A 20,897-nucleotide genomic window follows, 5' to 3' on the forward strand; every position below is an offset into this window, starting at 1 on the left:
TGTGGACACAGCAGGCTGCAAGCTCCACTTATGAAGAGAGAAGCCAACGTCTTAATCTTACATTCGCTCTAATGCTACAAACAAATTTCCCGCTGTGGATGAATAAAGTATCTATCTATCTATCTATCTATCTCTCTCTCTCTCTCTCTCTCTCTCTCTCTCTCCCCTCTGGTTGTATAGAAGTCTAGTCTAAAATGACTCTACTTCTCTCTTGATTTATTCCCTCAGTAAACATTGTAAACATGAGTTTATGGTCTCAATCTCTAGTTTACAGTCTTCTTCAATACAGCATGATGTTCATTTAGTACATGATGGTCCATGTAGAGTCAAACACACCATAAAGCAGAGGATGATGAAGTGTCTATGAGACGATAGTAACCTCTTCATCACTCACACAGAGGTGAAGCTGTTCTGACGTTTAGTCTGCATGTGTTGTCTTGTAGATTTAGTGTATTAAGTGAATAATGAGGACTTTAACTGCATACGTCTCATCTCTCCATCTGTCTTGTTTGTCTCCATTTGTTTCACTCGAGTAAAGACTTTTCTAGAAAACACAACAACAACAACAACAAAAAAAGCCATTATCTAAAAATACTGAAAAACTTTTTGGTTGCATAGCAACAAGGAAGACGAAATATCCCCGGCACGGTTTCGGCTCCTTCTGCTGCTCGACATGGAGAGAAGCCTGGCGTCTGATCGCAGCCTGAGGCGGCCATGACACCTCCAGAAGGTGTCGAAAGGCACACCGCGCCGCCGTGACATATGCAGCCGTTAAAGCTGAAGTCTTCTGTTTAATTACACATATTCAATTTGGTCGCAGAGCTCTGAATGCTGCCAAAGAGCGGAAGTGGTACGCCGCCCGACTTCTCTTTTCATTCATATTCAAATTTAAGTCTAAGTTTCCCTCACTGGTGCACCGTTCTTCTCTCCTGCTTGGTTAATACTCCGTTTACTCCAAAACAAACCGGTGCTGCTGCTTGTGTTTAAGAAGAGCTGGCTGACTTCTGTTGAATAAAGTGAACACACTCCACACTCACTAAAGAGTGAGGATCACATCTGCATTTAATGGTGTTTTGGTGACTTGAGGGGCTGCAGAAAGAAGCTGCAAACACAAAAGATGAGTGGATAAGTGGAACTTGTTAGTCAACAGTCGCCCACACACACATCCAGGAGACACAGAGCAACTTCAGCATCATCTAGGCTTGTTTTTATTGTCCGCCCAACAGACCTAACTTCATATTCACTCTCCCTTAACTTTGTTTTTGCTCTCCCAACCTCCCGAGGGGAATATCTGGCTCCTTAGCGGCTGAATGTTCCACTCTGTTCACCAGCGAGTCGCTAACCTCTGTATCTGGAAACAACGTTGACGGGAGCAAAACAACGAGCCGAAAGACGGCGAAACTGTAGAGATCTCATACATGTAGTCATTTGATCCATTTATAACACAAACATATTGATTACATCAGCTGTAAATAAATGTATTTATATGAAAATGCCGTGCATTATTACTCATAATGAGGGGATGTCACTCAGAGGCCCATCAGAGTTCCCTCGGTGCTTCATTCATCGTTAACACAAAGCTCCCCCCGTCCTCACCGTGTCCTCAGATAACTTGTTTGAGGGAGCGTCTCCGCAGCGTCCCTTCTGCTCAGGAAAATGAAAAATAAATCCCCGACCGTCCGTCTGCTTTGTTGTGCCTTACAAGCGGAGCAGGGCTGAATGGAGTGTTTGTGGCGTGGAAGTGCTTCCTTTACGTACTTATTTATTTATATGTGTAATAAGCGCGTTAGCAACGGTGTCACAGACAACCGCCGGGGCTTAAGAGGGCCGATATCAGAGGTTTGTTGATTCGGCTGCTGGAGCAACTTGATTGGAATTTCTTCCCCGTTTTAGTTCCAGCCACACTGACGTCAGTAACTACAGCGCAGACATGAAAACCATGTTCTAACTTCATCTGTTCATCTTTAAATCTGTCCACATAACTATCATTTATGCATCTATTTACAAATCCATGCATCGATCCATCTTTCTGTCCTCCCTCTTCTGAGAGAGTGACTTCTTTCTCTTTAAGGTTATATTTGTGTTACTTGTGCGCCATTTGTCTTTACCTCCGTCTCTTCCTCTTTTACACTTTCTGCAGATTCTACATTTTTCTCACGCAGAGCAACTTAAAATAGGCGAGGACGTAAAAAATCAGCTTCAACGGTGGATTAATAGTCTGTGAGTCACAACGTCTCTCTGACGTCCTCTCTGTCAACATCATCCAGTGTCTGCAGTACGCCTGTTGTAACGATGTATTGACCACTATAAACTAGAGCTTGGCCGTTGTTTGGACAGGGAAGAAGAATGGCATGGAATAAAATAAACAATCTCTCCTTTGTTCTGCTGCATTGATTTTGATATTTAGTCTTTTAAGCTGCACGTCGTGAATGTGACGGTGTATTTATGGAGGCCTCTTTTAGGGGATCCTCGTCAATGTTTGTTCATTTTATGTGTTAAACTGTATCTATAAACTGCCTGATATCGACATCATAAAACAAAGAGGCTTCACACCAGATGTGAAGACTGAAATACAGCAGTGATATATCGTCACAGTGCAGGTACTCTGTCTTTACACGGCAGCGTTGGCGGTTCATCGAGATGAAGATGCCATCTGAATGAGCGTCACGCACGGCCGAACAAAGACACATTTTTGCAATTTCACAGGAGCTTCTTCTTTCCAAATTGATTCAGAGCGAGAGCAGCCGCCGCAGATGAGCTTCAGACTCAAAGGTTTACACCATGACGGGCCGGAGGAGGGAGCGCCTGGGTGTCAGAGTCACAGTGGTGACCGCAGCAAGTACAAGAGAAGGGAAAGGTCAACGCCGAGCTTCGGTGGAAATGTGTTTTTCTTTTCAGCACCGTAGTGGGAAAAGTGCTTTGTGCTCGTCTCTCGTCTCAGCCCCCCCTCCGGGCCTCATTGTCGATCGGACCCGTTTTGTGTGACATTCATCTGAAGAGAAAAAGAAGGGCTTTAATCTCCCACAGGGACGAGGTTATTGGCTCCTGGTGGACGGTGCGATACGTGATATTCCTGAATAGCTCATGCAGCCTTTACAAAAAGGTCAGTCGTCTCAACCGCTCTGCTTCAACAACGACCGCAGGACGTCCGGCGGGTCTCACTCACCGCTTCATGACGGACACACGTCCTCGACCCCATCCCGCTCTGTGCAAACTACTGTCATGACAACAAGCACTGTACAGGAATTATATCAAATAATGAGACTCAAACACACATCGGTCTCTACTCACTGAAACAGTCAGTGGAGGAGTTGTCCTCTGTTAACACTGAAAGGTATCAAACGTCTGGAGAGGTCGACAAAGTCTTTGATAACTTTGACGAGATGTTTTCTGATACAAATATGATTTTCATCAGTTTTAGACTGTTTTAGTCGAGCTGAGGTCTTAATATTTGGCGGCTTTGGCTTCATTTTATAATCTCAACACACAAACGATCGTTTTACTCGGTTTTCAGTCACACACGAATATAAAGACACACAAAGATAACGAGCTGTGTTGTAGCTCATCTGACCAAACTCTTAAAGTCTACATAGTGTGTGTTGTTGTAAATGTGTGTGTGTGTTTGTGTGTTGGTTGTATTCAGGCGGAGGAGACTTCTGTTAAAGCGTGTAATCCACGGTATTAATCGCCTTTGTCTCCACGGACACCCAGAGGGGCTGCTGGGAGGATTAGCGGTCACACATGGCAGTGTGTTAGCGGTGGTGATTGTGCTCTTGTATCTCTTTAATTAACAAATTAAAACACAAAGTCTTATTGTCCAGTAGACAGCAAGTATAATACATGGCAGCTGTCAATTACTTTCACCAAATCCTATTTTATCTTTGTGGGGTTGCAAATAACGATCGTTTGTGTCACTGATCAAACAAAAGTTAATAAATCTGTTAATTGTTTAGTCTAAAGAAATACTACAAATACAGGAAATACTAAACAATTTCCCCAAAAATGACATCTTCAGTATGCTTCTTTTGTCCGACCAAAATATGTTCAAATTACAAAATCTGTTCCATTTACAAAACCATCACATCTGTAACGTTGGAACTCGAGAATGATCGACACGTTTGCTGTAAAAAAGACTTTTTGCACAATTATAATAATCGTCAATTGAGTTTCTGTCATTCGACTTATCGACTCATCTACTAGATGTTTCATAGCGTCTGAGACTTTAAACGTTCATGATCATAAAAATGACTGAGGAGGAGTGAGATGAGGTAACGCAGTGTATTTAGTCACATGTCAGTCTAAACTGTCTGGAACTTACAAAGACGTTTCTGTGGAAGTTTAGATTCTTTGAAACAAAGTGGAAACTGGCTCCCAGTGGAATCACTCACAACCTAAATGAATAAATAACGTAATCAGAATTTGATTTACTTGGGTTCAAAGTGTTTTGTTTGTCTTGAATTGTATCCTCAAAGACAGCAGCCTCTCATTAAAGCAATGTAGACGTTACTTGATGCTACTTCTAGAGAGTTCTTTCTCTTCATTCATCTCTGCAGAAAGCAGAAGAACCAGAGGAGCAAACAGCAGCTGTAAATAAATAATACACGCCTTTGCTTTGATCGGCAAAACTCAAATCGATGCCGTCGTCTCACTGCAGGTGTCATTCCTCCTCTGTGTTTGAACCAACCACAGGAAAATCATATTTCATGAGTACATAGAAAATAATGTCGTTATCTGGCAGATAGGAGGAAAGCAAAGCAGAACTAATGTCATCAGTTAGGGGTGAAGTGCATTCTGGGCCGATCGTATGAAGCTATTTGTTTGTGTGTTATGTGAAGACACGTCCATGCTAATGCTCAGAGGAGGTTACATGGACTGGATCGACCAAAACCTGTTCAATAAACATGTGAGCTGAGCCCATGTTCTGTTAAGAAGACCCGGTTCACAACCGCACCAGCTTCAAAGCGACGCCACAAACCAGAGACTCAACTGTAGCTTTAATTGCACAACGTATGAAGCCACCGTGGTGAGAATAAGGTTCTGGTCCAGGTGTTCTTGGAAGCTCCTTCCTCTGCTGTTTTGAAACCCGGCAGTCAAACGGAGACGGAGGCCGGCTGGATTCCTCTGAGCAGCGACTCCCTTCTCGTGAGAACCGATGAAAGATTCATCTCTCCAGGTTCTGCTTCATCTCGAGCTCCGTGCGGAGCGTCATTAAATCAGCTATAAAATCCTCCGCTTCCATTCGGTTCAGGGCTCAGAGGAGCTCAGAGGAGCTCGGCCTCCGCTACGCGTTCACATCTGTTGGTGAACGTTTGTATGAGCGCTGTTGCAGCGCAGACCTCTGACACTGCGATAGCGTCATCACAACAAACAACAGGTGAGGGCGGGGTTAAAGGCCTCAGCGTCCCGACAAACACAGTTAATGTGCCTTTAAAATGACGAGTGGCAGCAGAGCGGGGGGGGGGGGGTTAACGTGGGTGGAAAGGAGCAGCAGTGAGCTTCTCCTTCGTGGAGGATTAGACGCCTCTCACTAGAAACAGAGGTTGGATCCGGTCCAGCCCTCTCGCCTCGGTGCTTCTCTCTCTCTCTCTCTCTCTCTCTCTCTCTCTCTCTCTCTCTCTCTCTCTCTCTCTCTCTCTCTCTCTCTCTCGTGGTTTCCTCCTCTCTCATCCTCTGTGTTTGATCTTCCTCTGTCCTTTCTTTCTCCCTCCCGTCTCGTAGATCCCTCCATCCTGCACTTCTTTTATTCCTCGTGATCACAGCGGGGACGAGCTCATTTACTTTTATTACATCTTCAGACGTTGGGGGTTTTGCTGGTGCACATATTTCTCCTACGGCCTCTTCGGTGGAGTTAAACCTGTCGATTTGTTTCTGTGGTAATCAATCTGACGTTCGTTCGTTTGTTCGTTCTCAGACTGTAGCCGCCTTACCTTTGCTCTCTCGCTCCGAGGAGGTTGACTAGAGACGTTTTGGGTTTGCAAAAACTAATTTGCGTCGACGAACATGTTCAGTATAAGCGTTAAATATTGAAGATTAAAAGCTGACTAGAAGCCATCCTCTCCGCCCTGCTCTTCTTACCGAGGTCTATGAACGTCACATGACAGGAGCATTAGAACAAAACTTCACAGTCTTTCTATTTTCTATTTTCTGACATTCTGACGATAAAGTAATCAACACTTGCAATATGTATTTAATTCAGAGTGAGACAGGGTTCAGCAATTAATGAAATCGTACCAGAATACTTGTTCCACTGGATCTTCATTCCCCTGAAGTGCTGACAGTAATTTGCTATGGATCGGTCTCTCTGTGTTTCAATCGTCCTCTTTATACCTTCTTCCTTAACGTCTGCCTTTCAGTGAGGTCGGACCTGAAGCAGCGCTTCTCATACGTTGACACATATTACTTCACTGTCTGGGCCTGAAGGCCTACTGTTGTACAGATCTTGTTTACCGTCGTTACAGTTTGCATCCTGTGGGGACAGCACCTTCAGAACACCTTCCCTACAAGGAAGCGTCTCTGTAACGCAGACAAAAGGGCCATCGAGACGAGACGAAACGAGACGAAGCGGTAGCTGGGCTTTGTTGTCCTCTAAAAGCTCGGGTCGGTTCGCGGCTCGACAGTGACGGACTGCTGGAGGAACTAACCCAGAAGACTGTGACTGCAGGTTGACCTACAGTATAAAGTTGGATTTGTGTTTTTACGAACTCGGTGCGAAAATGCCGGCAGGAAAAAAGGTGCATCACAACCTTCAACCTGCTTACTGTAACAACTATCAAACTGCCCTTGAGCAAGGCACCTGAGCTGCACCTGTAACAACCAGTCTGTGGGTGAACCGGACAGGTCGAGCGTTGAATCACACGAGTGTGAAGAAGACTCTAAATGCCTCTCAGTCAAATGATCCTGCATCAATACATGTTTAAATAAAGGCAATGAGACGCTTTAAAAAGACGAGCTCATCCTAAACAGCCGTAATAACGAGGTGAAGCATGAGCCCGGAGTATCAGTATCATGTGACCAGAACCACGTCAGCTGCTCGTTCTCATCTGGAAGTTTGGATTAAGATTATTAATTTGCAGGATCAGTTTCACGACTATCTGAAACATCTTTTACATCCAGAATCCCATATTCTGAAACTAGAGTTTCACTGTTAGCTCCGCTGAGATCCAGAAGAAACCAGAATGTCAACGACTCCAACGGGATCCTGACGTGATGTCAGGCCAGAAATAAATAAAGTGAGAGTTCTGTCAGACTCGGCCCGGTCTAAACCCAGAGGGGAGCGATGGGGATGAAGGGGCACCGCGCTGTCAGAGTGGGGCTCTGAACTTCCTGACACCATCTTGTCAATGATGACAACTTGCAGCTTCAGCTCGACAGCAATAATTTCCCACATTAACCGTATTCGGCACTTTCCCCGCTGTCGACTGAGGAAAGTTTCCGTAACGAGTCCGACAAACTAAACAGGAAGGAGAATCCGTCTGTCTGTCTGTAAGACTTTCTGCACAACCGATCACTGCATGGACGTCACACTTCACAGCTGTAATGCTGAAGGAAGGAGTGAGACCAACAGAACATATGTATCAGTAGTGCGTCGTCTACTCACCGTGCGGCTGAAACTAACGTTACTTTTATTATCGATTAATCTGACGATTACTTTCTTGATTAATCGATTAGTGGTTTGGTCTAAGAAATGTCCATCAGTGTCTCCCAAAGCCCAAGATGACGTCCTCAAATGTCTGCTTTTGTCCACAACTCAAAGACAGATCTACGGGACATATTTATCAGTAATATCCTCATCAAACGTTCCTTCCATCGACTGAAGCTTGGCTAGTGTAGGAAACGAGGAGGCGGTGTGGGAGAGCAGTCCTTGAGAAAGACTGAACGGACTCTTCACTGAAACATGACCGTGAATCAGGTAGTAAAACAAAGACATAAGCTTCATCGAGGTGGCCGTTGTTTACCAAAGTCTGCTTCCTTTTCAAGCTGATACTCCATGAGACTGGTGTCAGTCACACTGGTTACAGTTCTTACACAATGTGTGGGTGGATAAAATATGATAAATGCATACAATGCAGTTATGGATGCATAAAGAAAACAGCAGGTCGTTTTATGTCGTGTGTGTTCTCTCTGTGTCGTTACAGATCTGATTGTCAAACTGACAAAGGACAAGTTCGGAGCCATTCAGACGGAATACCAAAAGGTAACCGTGTGTGTGTGTGTGTGTGTGTGTGTGTGTGTGTGTGTGTGTGTGTGTGTGTGAGAGAAAATGATTGTTTTGCTTTATGCTTTTATTTTATGTTATTGCAATATGTTTTTTTCTGATTGGAAGCAGCAGTTATATATATATATATATATATATATATATATATATATATATATATATATTACATGTCCTCTGAGACACTAGTGCATCTCGTCTCCGGTGTTAAAGCCGTTACGTCTTCTTCACAGCCTGTGGATGTAAAGAGACTTTAGATTTCAGCAGAAACGACCTTGATGAGACCCTGAGATCAAAAGGTTCTCTCTGCACCTTCCTCTCTCGTATGGAGAACGTTCTGTCTGTGTGCAGCGCTTCGTTATAAGCGTGTCAGAATCCTCTGAGTTCTCTTTGTGTTCGTCGTTCTGTTTCATCCACCTGTTTTTGTTCCGTGGCTTTGCTCTTTCTTTGACGCTGCGTTGCCTTTGTCTTCTGCATGCACCTCTTCATCTGATCTGATCTGATCTCCCTCAGCCAGAGAACATAGTGCTGACCCTTCAGGTAACGTCTGCACACTGGACTTCACAGTGAACCCCCCCCCCCCATCACTTCATCATGCTCCACTGTCCCGAGTCACCAGGGCTGCACAATCCCAGCTAAAACCACTAACTTCATCACCCTTTAGTTGCCATATTACTAATTCTTTTATTTATTTTTAACATCTTTATCATTTGAATCCTTGTGATTAGTTGTGCAGCCCTTTGACCTCCACCCACCCAGCCCTCCATCCCATCCACCTTACAAACACCAGCTTTACCAAAACTGTAGCTTGTGTCTCACTTGAGTCCTGATTTAGATCTTCAGCTTCCTGGAGGAGCAACCTGAAATCCGTACATTTTACACACCTTTTGTAATATATTCTGTCACACGTTGCCTCGACTCTGCTACGTTATGCTTATTGTTAAATGGTTTCCTTTGTTTCCTACGAGCGACTTAGAAATCCAGCTCGCAACACAGACGCTTGATCTTTTGTGTGCTGATGTCGGCAGATTTCTTTTACTACGACACAGCGGCGTGGATCCTCCGACACGCAGCGATGCCACGGCTTCATGAGAGCATTCGTTCTGCACAGAGCTTCAAACACATAATAACCAAAACCAAACCATGAGCATCCCATCGCAGCGTGTCAGCAGTGAGATCAGGTTTCTGGTCCCTCTTGATGTACGATGACAAAAATACACTCAAACAACCAACGTTAGTGTCAGTCAGGACGGATCAACTACTTTAACACACTCATAGATCAACATCTAGTGTTGACTCGGTGGATTTTAGATGAACTGGATTCATGACTTTGATTATATACGTAGAGTGCAGAGGATCATCTCTGATTGTAGAAGGTTCACCGGTGTTTAAATAAAAGCCTCAATGCAGTGGATTTAAATAGTCCAGACTGTTGAGCTAACTAATAAAAGACATGATGGAGGACTCAGCCTGATGCTGTCCCTTGTGGATCCAGAGTGGCCCTCCGATCCAATCCACTATCAAGCAGCAGGATCAGAGGCACAAACAGGAAGCGCTGAACACACAAAGAACCACGACGTCGATCCATTCAGAATGGAGGGATCACAACCAGCTCCACTGTTGACCCACAGAGAGAAGCCGGTCTCACATCTTACGGATCGTCACTTCAGACGTGAAGCCGGCTCCTCGTCCGCTGTGGACTTACTGGAAGGTCACCTTCTTCTTTTGGGTATTTGCCAACAACAAAGCTTTAGTCCCAAAAATAGTCATTGCTGCGGGGCGGCTGAAAAAAAATAAAACATTTTTGACCTTTTTTTTTTTTTTTTTGTGAAGATTCACCCAATAACAAGCAGAGCCCAGAAGCACAATGACAATGCAAGCGTGTCCCCGACAACTGGGCTGACATACACACACACACACACACACACACACACACACACACACACACACACACACACACACACACAGTGTCTCTCTTCTTTCTTCCTTTGCCTCTCAATATCTTCAGGACTTTGGATTCTTCTTTAGACCACCAAAAACCGACACAAGATGAAAGCTCCTTGCAGTAACTGTTGGGTCAGAAAGGGTCCGGTTGGGTCTTTTTCTTCCTACATCTCTTAAACTATGTTCGTAGCTCATCCAGGAGCCTCACTCAGCAAAACACACGCCGTCGTAGGTTGGATTATGTCCACCGCCTGAGACTCTGCACAGAGATTTAGGGATGAACCAGAGAAGAATGCTCGTCTCTGACGAGTTCAGAAGCCACTTCTTTTCACCCTGCATGTTGAAAAGCTGAGACGCCGCAGGTCTCTGGAGGAGGCAGGGTCATCGACTCATGGAGGCGATTAAGATTAGTGTGAATCAGCCGGGAGAGCGGTTCGTCCATTCAGGAGCGCCGACAGCAGCCCGGCTTTGATCCCTTCATAACGAGAAGCGACTGAACATCATTGCGACGCCTTACATGCGGTGTGGGAATGGGCCAATCCTCTATTCAATTTTGCCAATTTCCAAAGCCTGTGCTGAGTGTGGCTCAGATAGGAGCAGATTAAGAGGGAGCACTGTGGTACAGGACACAAGTACAGCAGCAATCTCATCTCTCTCTCTATAGCTGGGGAAATCTGAGAGAAACTGCGTCGAGTCATCTAGAATATTTCTATTATATTTATCTTTAAAGGCCCACAGGTAAACGTACAGTCAGTTTATTAGCTACACCTCGCTAAAGCTAACGTGGTTTAATACAACAATCACACGACAGATTCTCTGCTGACTTCCCGACCGCATACGATTCATTACTTTGAGAGTAAGACTGCGTGTTTGTTGCACGTTCTGAGCGTTGAGCTGGAACGTACTACTCTGTCATAGAAATGTCCAGAAAGGTACGCTGGCTTGCAAACTGCAAGATGCGACCGGCTGCAGTAGAACATCCTTGCATTTTTGTCATACGGAAGTTGACACTCAACGTTTCGGGACACACTACATCTAGGTGAATTTGGAGCGCGTCTTCCTCCACTTTTGCTCGTTAAATTGCGCATTAATCTGAGGGCAAAGTACGGTGCAAAGAGGTTCTATTCAGTCTCTTAATTAATCATGTTTTGGGGCGTAACATGAATTAAACAAATCACTCATTAACTTTCAAAGCCAGGTGTGTCTGCACCTGTCACATTAGTATTCAAACAGCGGAATCACTTTCACCGCATGAAGCACGCAGCGTGAGCGTCAGCTGTGAACACATCTCGTTATATATAAATAAAGAGGCTTTTAAATAGCAGGAAAATACTGCGTCATGTACTTCAGACCAGGTTGGTTTTATTTGTGCCGGACCTTATTTTTAGACCAAGACGCCGATGGGCGTCACAGACGGGCTGCACGGTGCACCGCAACGCTTCATGTGTTGATGCTACTTTACCATCAGTTCGGAGGCTGTAGATTACGATGAATATATCTAATCGTTGGTCTAGTCTTGAATGGGAGGTAGGATTCATGTCTGTTATATCAGACTGCATTGGTTTTCTCTGGGCGTACCAAATGAACTCTCACTTCATAATGGGACACTTTCAAAATAAGGCGTAAAGCTGGAGTTGTAAGGTTTCCGTCCAACATTTTATCACTAACATCCTATCTTGCACCATCGTTGCAGATCATTTCTTCTTAATGAACTGGAACTGGTTGAGTCAAGCACCTTATTTTTAGCAAAACTCAATGCAATAAAATAACTAAAAAGAGATGAACATCACTCAAACAGGTGTAATTATCTCACCAAAGGACAGATTTGTTTCTTTTGTTTCTGGATTTTTAGACTCGACTCCGGTTTAAAGGTCCTCAGAGCAGCGGCGCCGCCTCGTAGTTTATTCCTATTGAAGCAGGTTTCTCATCAGAAATGCCGTCTTTCTCCTTCATTAAAGTGGGAAAAGCTGCACCACAGGGCAACATGGATGGCTCTGACTCCTTTGAGTATTTCCCCATCATCCTTCAGGTGTTGCTACCCTCTCAGTGCGTATTGCGGTTTATTGGATATTTATGTAAAAAGGCGACGTTAAGCTCACTGTAAGTGTCGACCCGCTCACAGCGGTGCTGCGTGTGAGAAACGTGTCGTCGCCCTCGACGGTTTAAAGAAAGAGAGTCTCGGCTTCTACGTTGTGTAATAACGTAGTTAAGGAGCCGTGCATTGAATTGACTCGTAGTATTTAAGAATCACAAAGAAAGGATTCTCCGGCAGTGAGTCGTGTTACACAACGTGTGTCTATTGTTTCACCACAAATCCCTTTTGGACAGAGAGTAGAGAGCGTTTCCAGCGGTGGGATCCTACTTGATATTTTTAGATTTGTAGCTCCTTTTTATCCTCTGCCTCCTTGTGTGTGTCCTCCCTCCTTCTCCTTTATGCCGTTATTAATCTATCCTTTCTTCTCTCCCTCACCCCCCAACTCATCCGCTCACCTCTCTACAAACCCTCCATCCCATTTGCCCTTCTTGTTGTTTCATCTCCCTCCTCCTCTTCCCACCTCTGATGTTGTTTCCTGAATAAACTGTCCCTCGTTCTTCATCTCATCCCCCTCCCCCCCTCCTCCGCTGACCACAGGCCATCTACTACGAGATAGGCTTCCTGGTATGTGCGGCGGTCGGCCTGCTGTTCGCCGTTCTGGTGCCGATAATCGGCATCTTCTTCTGCATGTGCCGCTGCTGTGACAACTGCGGCGGCGAGATGCACCAGCGGCAGAGGAAGAACGCAGACTGCCAGCGTGGCCTGCTGGGAACGCTGCTCTTCTCCACCTCACTGGTCATCACGTGAGTATGACGCACGCACACGCACACACACACACACACACACACACACACACACACACGTGAGGGTATCAGCTTGTACGCGTGTGTGTGTATTTTCGGGTGCAAACAGTGTGTGCACAATCATGCACACTGGAACTAAACGACAGCTACACCTCTGTCAGTTACAGTGTTGTGCTCATGCGCACACATTCGGGCAGAAACACACTGGACATGCATGCACCTCTGGTCATCCTGTTTCTCACACACACACACACACACACACACACACACACACACACACACACACACACACACACACACACACACACACACACACACAGCTTTCCCCATCCCCCCCCATGCTGTTTGCTATATATAGTCATTTCCTACCGTAGATACTTTGTGGCAGCACCCTTCATACTTATTCAGTCTAAGCACTGGTCATTATAATCTGCAGGGGGATTCTCACACACTCACACACACACACACACACACACACACACACACACACACACACACACACACACACACACACACACACACACACACACACACACAGAGCTTTCATTAACGACTGAATCAATTCTATATGAGTATGTATCATGTGTTTTAAATGGTCTCCTCCTCTACTCCTCCCTGTCCTCCTTGGCTCTCTTGTATAATACCTACTCTGCCTCCAGGGTTTATTATATTACCGCTCCAGCTGTCATCCCCACGTCTAACATGCACATGTGAAGCATTGGGCTGATGATTTCATCCCGTGGGAAATGCAGTGAATCCGGCACTAGAAATGAATTCCTACATCACTCATGTTTCAAACTGTAGTAACTGTTTTAATTGTTGTAATCTATGAATTTAATAGATAGTAGATATCTCAGAAAACTGAGTTAATATACATTTTATTCATATTTTATACGTAGAAACAGGCCAGCAGGAAGATCGTGACTTCAGCTATTATTTTTTTTTTTTCACTACAGTTGCTTAGAGTTCCTGTAGTATTGCAGAGCCAACATCTTGGCAAATGAGAAATGGTAGTGAAGAGAAAAAGTCAGGGAGTGAAATTGAGGTAAACAGGTTGATTTCCTGCACTGGAACTGGTTCTACCTGGACCACGCCTTCTCCATCATTTCAAAGTATAACCAATCAATCCAAACCCATGTTGTCATGTTGGAGTGTTTTAAAACAGATCTTCATGCAGTGGCATTAAAACTGGTTCCAACTCTCCAGACTTCTCCAGAGTCGGTTCTATGTTAGCGGTTTCTTTTGGCCGTGACCAACCAAGACCCACGGTTCTGTGTACAGCGCATTGAAATCCACAGAGCCTGTTCAGAGCAGCAGTTTGTGATCCACCTGTACATTTCTGTCATAAATGATGGAAACGCACCACTGCTGCTCAACAGAGGAACACAAACACATCAGAACGTACCACTGGATGAAGGAGAGGGTTAAAGCTTTAGGTTCACTTGGTGCCTCTTCTGCCTCTTACATCACGGGGCTCTCCTGCATCTCGTCTTTCAGAAAGTGGACCAGAGGAAACTCGAGCCTCTCTCCACTCTGTTTATCTCAGCGGTGGGAGAATCAGGAGCCGCCGGGGACGCAGCCGGCAGCACAAAAGGCCGGGCAGAGCCGTGCGCGCCTCTCGTATCAGGGCAGAAGGGATCCAGGAGTGTACTTAGTTTGATGTTCTTTGACTTTTTTGTCTTCGTTGGAACGAAGCCCGGCTATTAGAAATTCCAAAGCAATATCCTAGAAGCCCAGACGCGAGAGTCTGGGAGCGTCCTCGGAGCTCTTATTAAATCTCCCCCAGCTACCAGGCAGAGACGCTGCAGAGGCTCTAATGAAGCAATTACAGACGGGAGAGTGATGAGCGCCGAGCCCAGGCGGCTTTCTTTTCTTACCGCCACTAGAAAGCCAACGGCGAGGCAGAGAGGAGGGGGGGGAAGGGGCAGTGGGTATTTTCCCAAGAAGACTCGGAGTGAGAGGGGTAATAAGAGACACCCGGCGAGGGGCGAGGACAATAACATAAGAGAGGAAAACTACATGAGTTCCATCACACCGGGACATTGTTTGATCGACGGCACAGCGGTCAATGAACTGCTTATGTCACTCTGCAGGTAATCCATGAGGTACGAGTAACAATCACTCCCTCAGGACGTCACGACGCTTCCATGAGTTTCTCACCTCAATGCTCTTGACGCCCTATAAAACCCTTTTATCTAATTCCCCAAACACATGACCGGCACTTATGGGCAATATATTGATATCATATGATGACACCAGATATCCTCTCAGAGTTTGGATACGGTGATACGGATCCTGCTTTTAAAGGCTGCATTACATTAAAGTGACGTAACTAACCTTGACTAACTTAGTCATTATATCCACATTACTGATGATTATTTAGCAATAGTCAACCCTACGATATCGTTGCAATATTGATATTGAGGTACTTGAGGTCCAAAATATGGTGATATTTGATTTTCTCCACATCTTCCAGTCTTACTGACATACGTTGGCTGAATCAAACCCCAACAGACGTATTAAAGAAAGAGACGGATCTCATATTTACAGGGATTTTGGTTTTCACTACTGGCAAGTGAAGCAGCAGACCAGTGATTATCTACAAGGCTAGAAAAGTGTGTTTGTGGCTTTGCATCGAGGCAGATTTCTACTTGTGGGCGTTTTAATCATCATAGAGCATCGTGATAAAACTATAGGGCTACTTTCACATAGAGTCAGATCAACAGTGCATCTAAATATAAACCTCTCTTTATATTTCTATGTTCGGGTAGAATCAGTGCAATAGTTGTACTGTCATCATATTTTAAGTGGGGTTTATGTGACGGAATCAGAGCAGGAGACGAGATGAAAGACACTTTACTCTGGAAGTGTCAGGGTCGAATCCCAGAGGAGCTGCCAAAGAGCTGTGGTAGTAAACATGAATGACTAGTGTTCACTGTTAGAGCAGCGCTCTCACACACACACACACACACACACACACACACACACACACACACACACACACACACACACACACACACACACACACAGAGGTGAAGCTCAGGACAGAGGTCACGCTGCGCGTCATGCGCTGGAGGCAGAACTGCAGCTTTGTCAGAATAAATTGGATTTTTGTAGATTCAAATCGTTGTGTTTACAAAAACACTAATAATTCAATCAGAACCAGATAAAGGCGGCGCTCCGATTCAGCAGGTGAAAGAATCTTCAAATCGAAATAAACAAACTGATTAACAAGCCGGCTTTAATTGCAAATCCTCAAATCACCGCGCCATCTAATTACATCAGACTGATTTCTCTCACGGCTATTAATCTCGGCACACGGAGCGATGCCTGATTAAGACACAGAAGGGATTCTGTACGCGGCCAGAAACACGCTAGCGTCACAGGCTAGCGTCACAGGTTAGCGTCACGGGTTACGCTCCGCTCTAAGAACATGTAGACACAAGTTTAACGTGAGATGAAGTGGAATCGTCCGTCGTCAGCGTCAGTGATGGTGCAGCGATAGTGAACGTCTGCAGCTTTGTCCCGGTTATGTTTGGTCTGATGAAGCCAGAATTACATAACTTGAATTACCCGATTTACTCAAAACATCGTGTGGGTTTACGCTTTGTTCTCTATTTGGTGCATATTAATGAAGATCTGACTCATTTAAAGACCCTCTTATTCCAGTCCTGTGATGTTCACACTAATAATGAGAATAACAGAATAATATCTAAAGTGAAGACCTCGTGTGCTTCATCAGATGCCTCGTGCGTCACTCGTACATCAGTGCAGTGTCCGTTTAAAGCGCGCCTGTTTGGATCGGCCCGACTGCTCGGGTCTCTCTCCGCTCATCCGGACCTAACGCTCGACGGCGCGCTCCATTGGGTCCTCAGCGATACACTTGTGAGCTTAGAAATATGTCCCGTAGATCTGCGTTCTCTCCTTCTTCATCTGCTCTTGATGAGATGTAGCGACGGAGAGCGAGCTGTACCCAGCGAGCCGTTCGCCGCTTTCTTGGGGGGAAACTTTGACTCGACTATTTTAGAATAAACCACAGATTTAAAATAAGCGTCTGTAGCTTTGAACGACGCTCGGCTGCACAGAGAGTTTACAAGGATTGGTCTAAATACTGGACCTACAGGACTTCTTCTGGAAGACAGACGATCCATTTACTTTGAGATCAAACCTCAATATTTGTCCTCCGTTGATCCTCTTGTGGACGTGATCTGTGGTAGTTTAAATGAACATCTGTCCCGCCGGCCCGTGTGTGTTTGTCACTAGCGTACAGCGTCTTATCTCCTGCATAAATACATGAAGTGTGTTGCATCGGGCCTGCCAGCTATCACCAGACCACACAGGACATTATTAAACCAACAGCAGCTGCGGTTGCAGTCTTCACTAATCAGCAACGAAATCCACACGCGTGGATTCATTCAAAATGACAAATTGAAGATCCTTCCCTCTGTTCAAGTGGAAGACCCCTGCCTCGTGTGGTTACCCAGCATGCATTTCAGCAGTCTATTTCAGTCGCCGGGTGTCCAAAACTATTAAACACAAAAGGTCCCACCATTATGGGCTTAGTAATTCATGCTAATCATATGGGTTCTAATTAATGGTAATGTATGTGGCAGTGAACTGAGCACTCGGCACCCTGCGCTCTACATGCGAATCAGTCGGCTGAGGCTCCGAGGCTGCAATCGCACCAGATCAGGCGCCGCAGCGAAGCGCCGCAGCGAAACACCGCAGCGAAACACCGCAGCGAAACACCGCCTTCATTTGAACGCGGGTGGAACGGCAAGGCTGTGGGAACGCCGAAGAAACACCTCGCAGCGAACACAAGTTGAAACAGAATCAACTTCTGGCAACGTTGGCAAAAAACCTAACAGCCTCTCGTACCGCAAGACGCCCACAGGAAGAACAGCCATGTTCACTATGTAGCATTGTAGCGTTGAAGCATTGTAGCATCTGGGGAGATAGAAGAGAGACTGGCTCAAAACCAGAGCGTGAATCATGAAGAAACCTAAAGATCCATCACGTCACAGACATCAGTTTCACACAACTCGTCCTTATGGACCTTCGGGGGTTAAAAAAACTCCCCTCTTATTGATGTGACAAAAAATATCAGCACAGAATTCTGCTGAATTATTAATAAAGTGACCCAATTAATGAGTAGGAACTTCTTACAAACACTGATAATCACTGACTCTCCTGTCGTCTATCTGAGCGCACACTGCTTCACCTACATGGTGGCTGAGTAACACAGACAGAGAGTCAGGAATGTTCGAGTTCAAACAACCAATAACAACCAAATAAGTGACATTTAATACCGAAACTATCGAGTAATACTAAAAACATCTCAGTCACTTTCTGTCTGTTGACACAAATACATGAACACACTCCTTCACGCTTTCAGACACAAAAAAAACAAATCGGTCACACACACACACACACACACACACACACACACACACACACACACATCGCTCAGTTAACAGCCTCCGCCGGGAGTCATCACATGCCGGCCTATTTTTAGGGGATTCATTAATAGTGAGACGAGCTTCACTCTGTCATGAAGGAAGCCACGATGACTACGACGATGTCACTCGCTGACTAAATGTCAGAGCTGCTCGGCTGTCGTCACGCGGCGCTCAGTTCCGGGGGCTCGGCCCAGTTTTGGAGCGGTCAAAGCCAACAAAATGAAGACACCGAGACGACACGGTTTAAATGAGTTTAACTTAAGACGTCTCTGCGTTGAGCCGTTGAGTCTCAGGTTTTCGGAGATGTTGAACTTCCTCTAATGAACCTCTCTCCACTCGCTTTCTGTCCCTGTCCACAAATCACTACGTCCACGCGTGACCGCTGCCCAGCACGGAGACGCCACATAACGGCAGCTTCACACAAACCACCGCCGAGCTAATTAAGAAGAGAGGTCTCTGTCGGTGCTTCCTGCGCATCCCATCATTTATCCCGTCTCCTGCAGAGACCTCCATCACACTAATCATTCTGATTCTTCTGGTTTATCTCTGCTGGTTTATAGCTGGAAATCCATTTGATTTCTTCACTAATTACATTTTTTTTCCTTCGTCCCCGGGTCTTTTACGGGCCGTGGGTTCTGGTGGTGTGCGCGACCACAAGTCAATACAGCCTAACAGGAACTCTGCATAGTGAGACTAATGGATGCTCACAGCGTGGTCGGGCTTTCTTTTTGAATTTACTGGAGACATTTGTGTTACGAAAGTGATGATGCGGCACATTGCTGCACGGCCGAGAGAAAAGATACGAGAGGGAAAAATCTGCACGGCTCGGTGATGTCGTTTAGAACTAAAAAGGTGCTTCCATTGTCAGTGACGATTGGCTGGGGGGGGTTATAATCCAGGGAATAGCAGCAATAATAATACAGGAATAAGGGAATAAACACCAACTCTTTGTAAACATGACTCACTGGTGGTCAGCTCAACGTAGTCATCGTAACGTCACCCGTTGGTTTGTGGGCCAACGGTGACGTAGAGACGCCAGATACGTCTATGGTACAGACCTGTCAATCACTGTGTAGCCTCGCCCCTAAAGCATCCCCTGCTTTATGGTCTGTTTGACTCTAAATGGAGCATAATGTACTAAATGAACATCATGCTGTATTGAAGAAGACTGTAAACTAGAGATTGAGACCATAAACTCATGTTTACAATGTTTACTGAGGGAATAAATCAAGAGAGAAGTAGAGTCATTTTAGACTAGACTTCTATACAACCAGAGGAGTCGCCCCCTACTGGTCACTAGAGAGAAGTCTTTGTATTTACAGACTGAGAGCTAAATACTCAGAGCTGATCACTTAATAGAGTCGTTTCTTTACACGCGTTGTTTTGTTTTTGGACAGCTGACATTTGTTTTTAAAATCACACCATTACTATTTTCCTGGAAGGTTAATTATGTTTCATAACCTTATTCATTCCAGGGATGATTTACTGAGCAGAACAAAACGCGTCACCTTCTGTTTTTGATACGCTCACGAAAAAAAAAAAGAGTCACAAATTAAACCTGTCCTCTGCTATCATCCTATACTTCCCTTTACTGCCTTGCTCAGGAGCTCGGGCCCGTGGAGTATTTAAAACACGGCTGTGTTCCAGTGACCTTCTGCGGCTGTTTGCACAGCCCTGAGCCCTACAGGCTCACAGCTTAGTATTCATATCATTCCTGGACTGTTTACGGTGGAATTAATGGTCTGTTGTCTCCCATCAAACCGCTGCGGCGAGTTTTTTTTAGACGGAACAGACAGCAACTTCCACGGCGTCCTCATGAGCAGGAAAAGACAGAACAGAGCGAAATATAGCATCGTGTTTACTGGGAGCGAAAGGCCCCGGAGTCAGAAGCTCTCAGCGTCTGGTTAAATTCTTTATAGGACACAACGCTGCGCTGGGAAGCCGAGCTCAGACCGTGACCTGGCAAGCTCTGAGAAGACAAACATACCGGTGCATAAAGGGGATGAAACAATGGCTGGATGGGGGGGGGGGGGGGGGGGGGGGGGGGCAGTTAAATGGAATATAAACAAGCTAACCAGAGGCTTAGATGAAATAAACGGCGGCTAAATTAAATGTAACAGGGGCTTAATAGAATAAAGACGTTAACAGGAGCGTATACTGTGGCAGAATAGAATGAAAGACTATAATATGCATGCATGGACATCTATTGTCCCAAACTCATAAGAAGAACAAGCTGCTGTGTTGTGATCTGTCTCTCAGGAGCTTTTGAATACAGCGAAGCTGATGTCAGGCTGATTACACCACGACTCTCGTGTTCAAAGATGTGAATGGGATGTTTTGAGGCCTCAGGTGATTCTCTGGTGTTAGGGCTAGAAAGCACTTCCCGCACGGCACCATTTAGTAAGCAGTTGTGCTTGATTGTTTGTTTTAGAATTATCACAACG

At 45.3% G+C, this 20,897-nt stretch overlaps 1 protein-coding gene across 12 annotated transcripts in view; it reads left to right on the top strand.

Annotated features, from left to right (window-relative positions):
* The window catches only part of prom1a (prominin 1a), a 58,960-nt gene that overhangs the window by 13,115 nt on the left and 24,948 nt on the right, over positions 1 to 20,897 (top strand). For 9 of the 12 annotated variants that reach the window (XM_068715232.1, XM_068715229.1, XM_068715233.1 and 6 more), the window contains exons 2-4: positions 8,136 to 8,194; positions 8,726 to 8,752; positions 12,789 to 12,994. In XM_068715232.1, the coding sequence (XP_068571333.1) occupies positions 8,136 to 8,194; positions 8,726 to 8,752; positions 12,789 to 12,994 (292 nt within the window). The remainder of the gene's footprint in view (positions 1 to 8,135; positions 8,195 to 8,725; positions 8,753 to 12,788; positions 12,995 to 20,897) is intronic. The other 3 variants (XM_068715234.1, XM_068715237.1, XM_068715242.1) reach the window with 1 other exon arrangement.

Source organism: Cebidichthys violaceus, unplaced genomic scaffold (genome assembly GCF_023349555.1).
Source record: "Cebidichthys violaceus isolate CVI_PGR_0920_01 unplaced genomic scaffold, fCebVio1.0.p SCAF_2, whole genome shotgun sequence".
NCBI lineage: Eukaryota > Metazoa > Chordata > Actinopteri > Perciformes > Stichaeidae > Cebidichthys > Cebidichthys violaceus.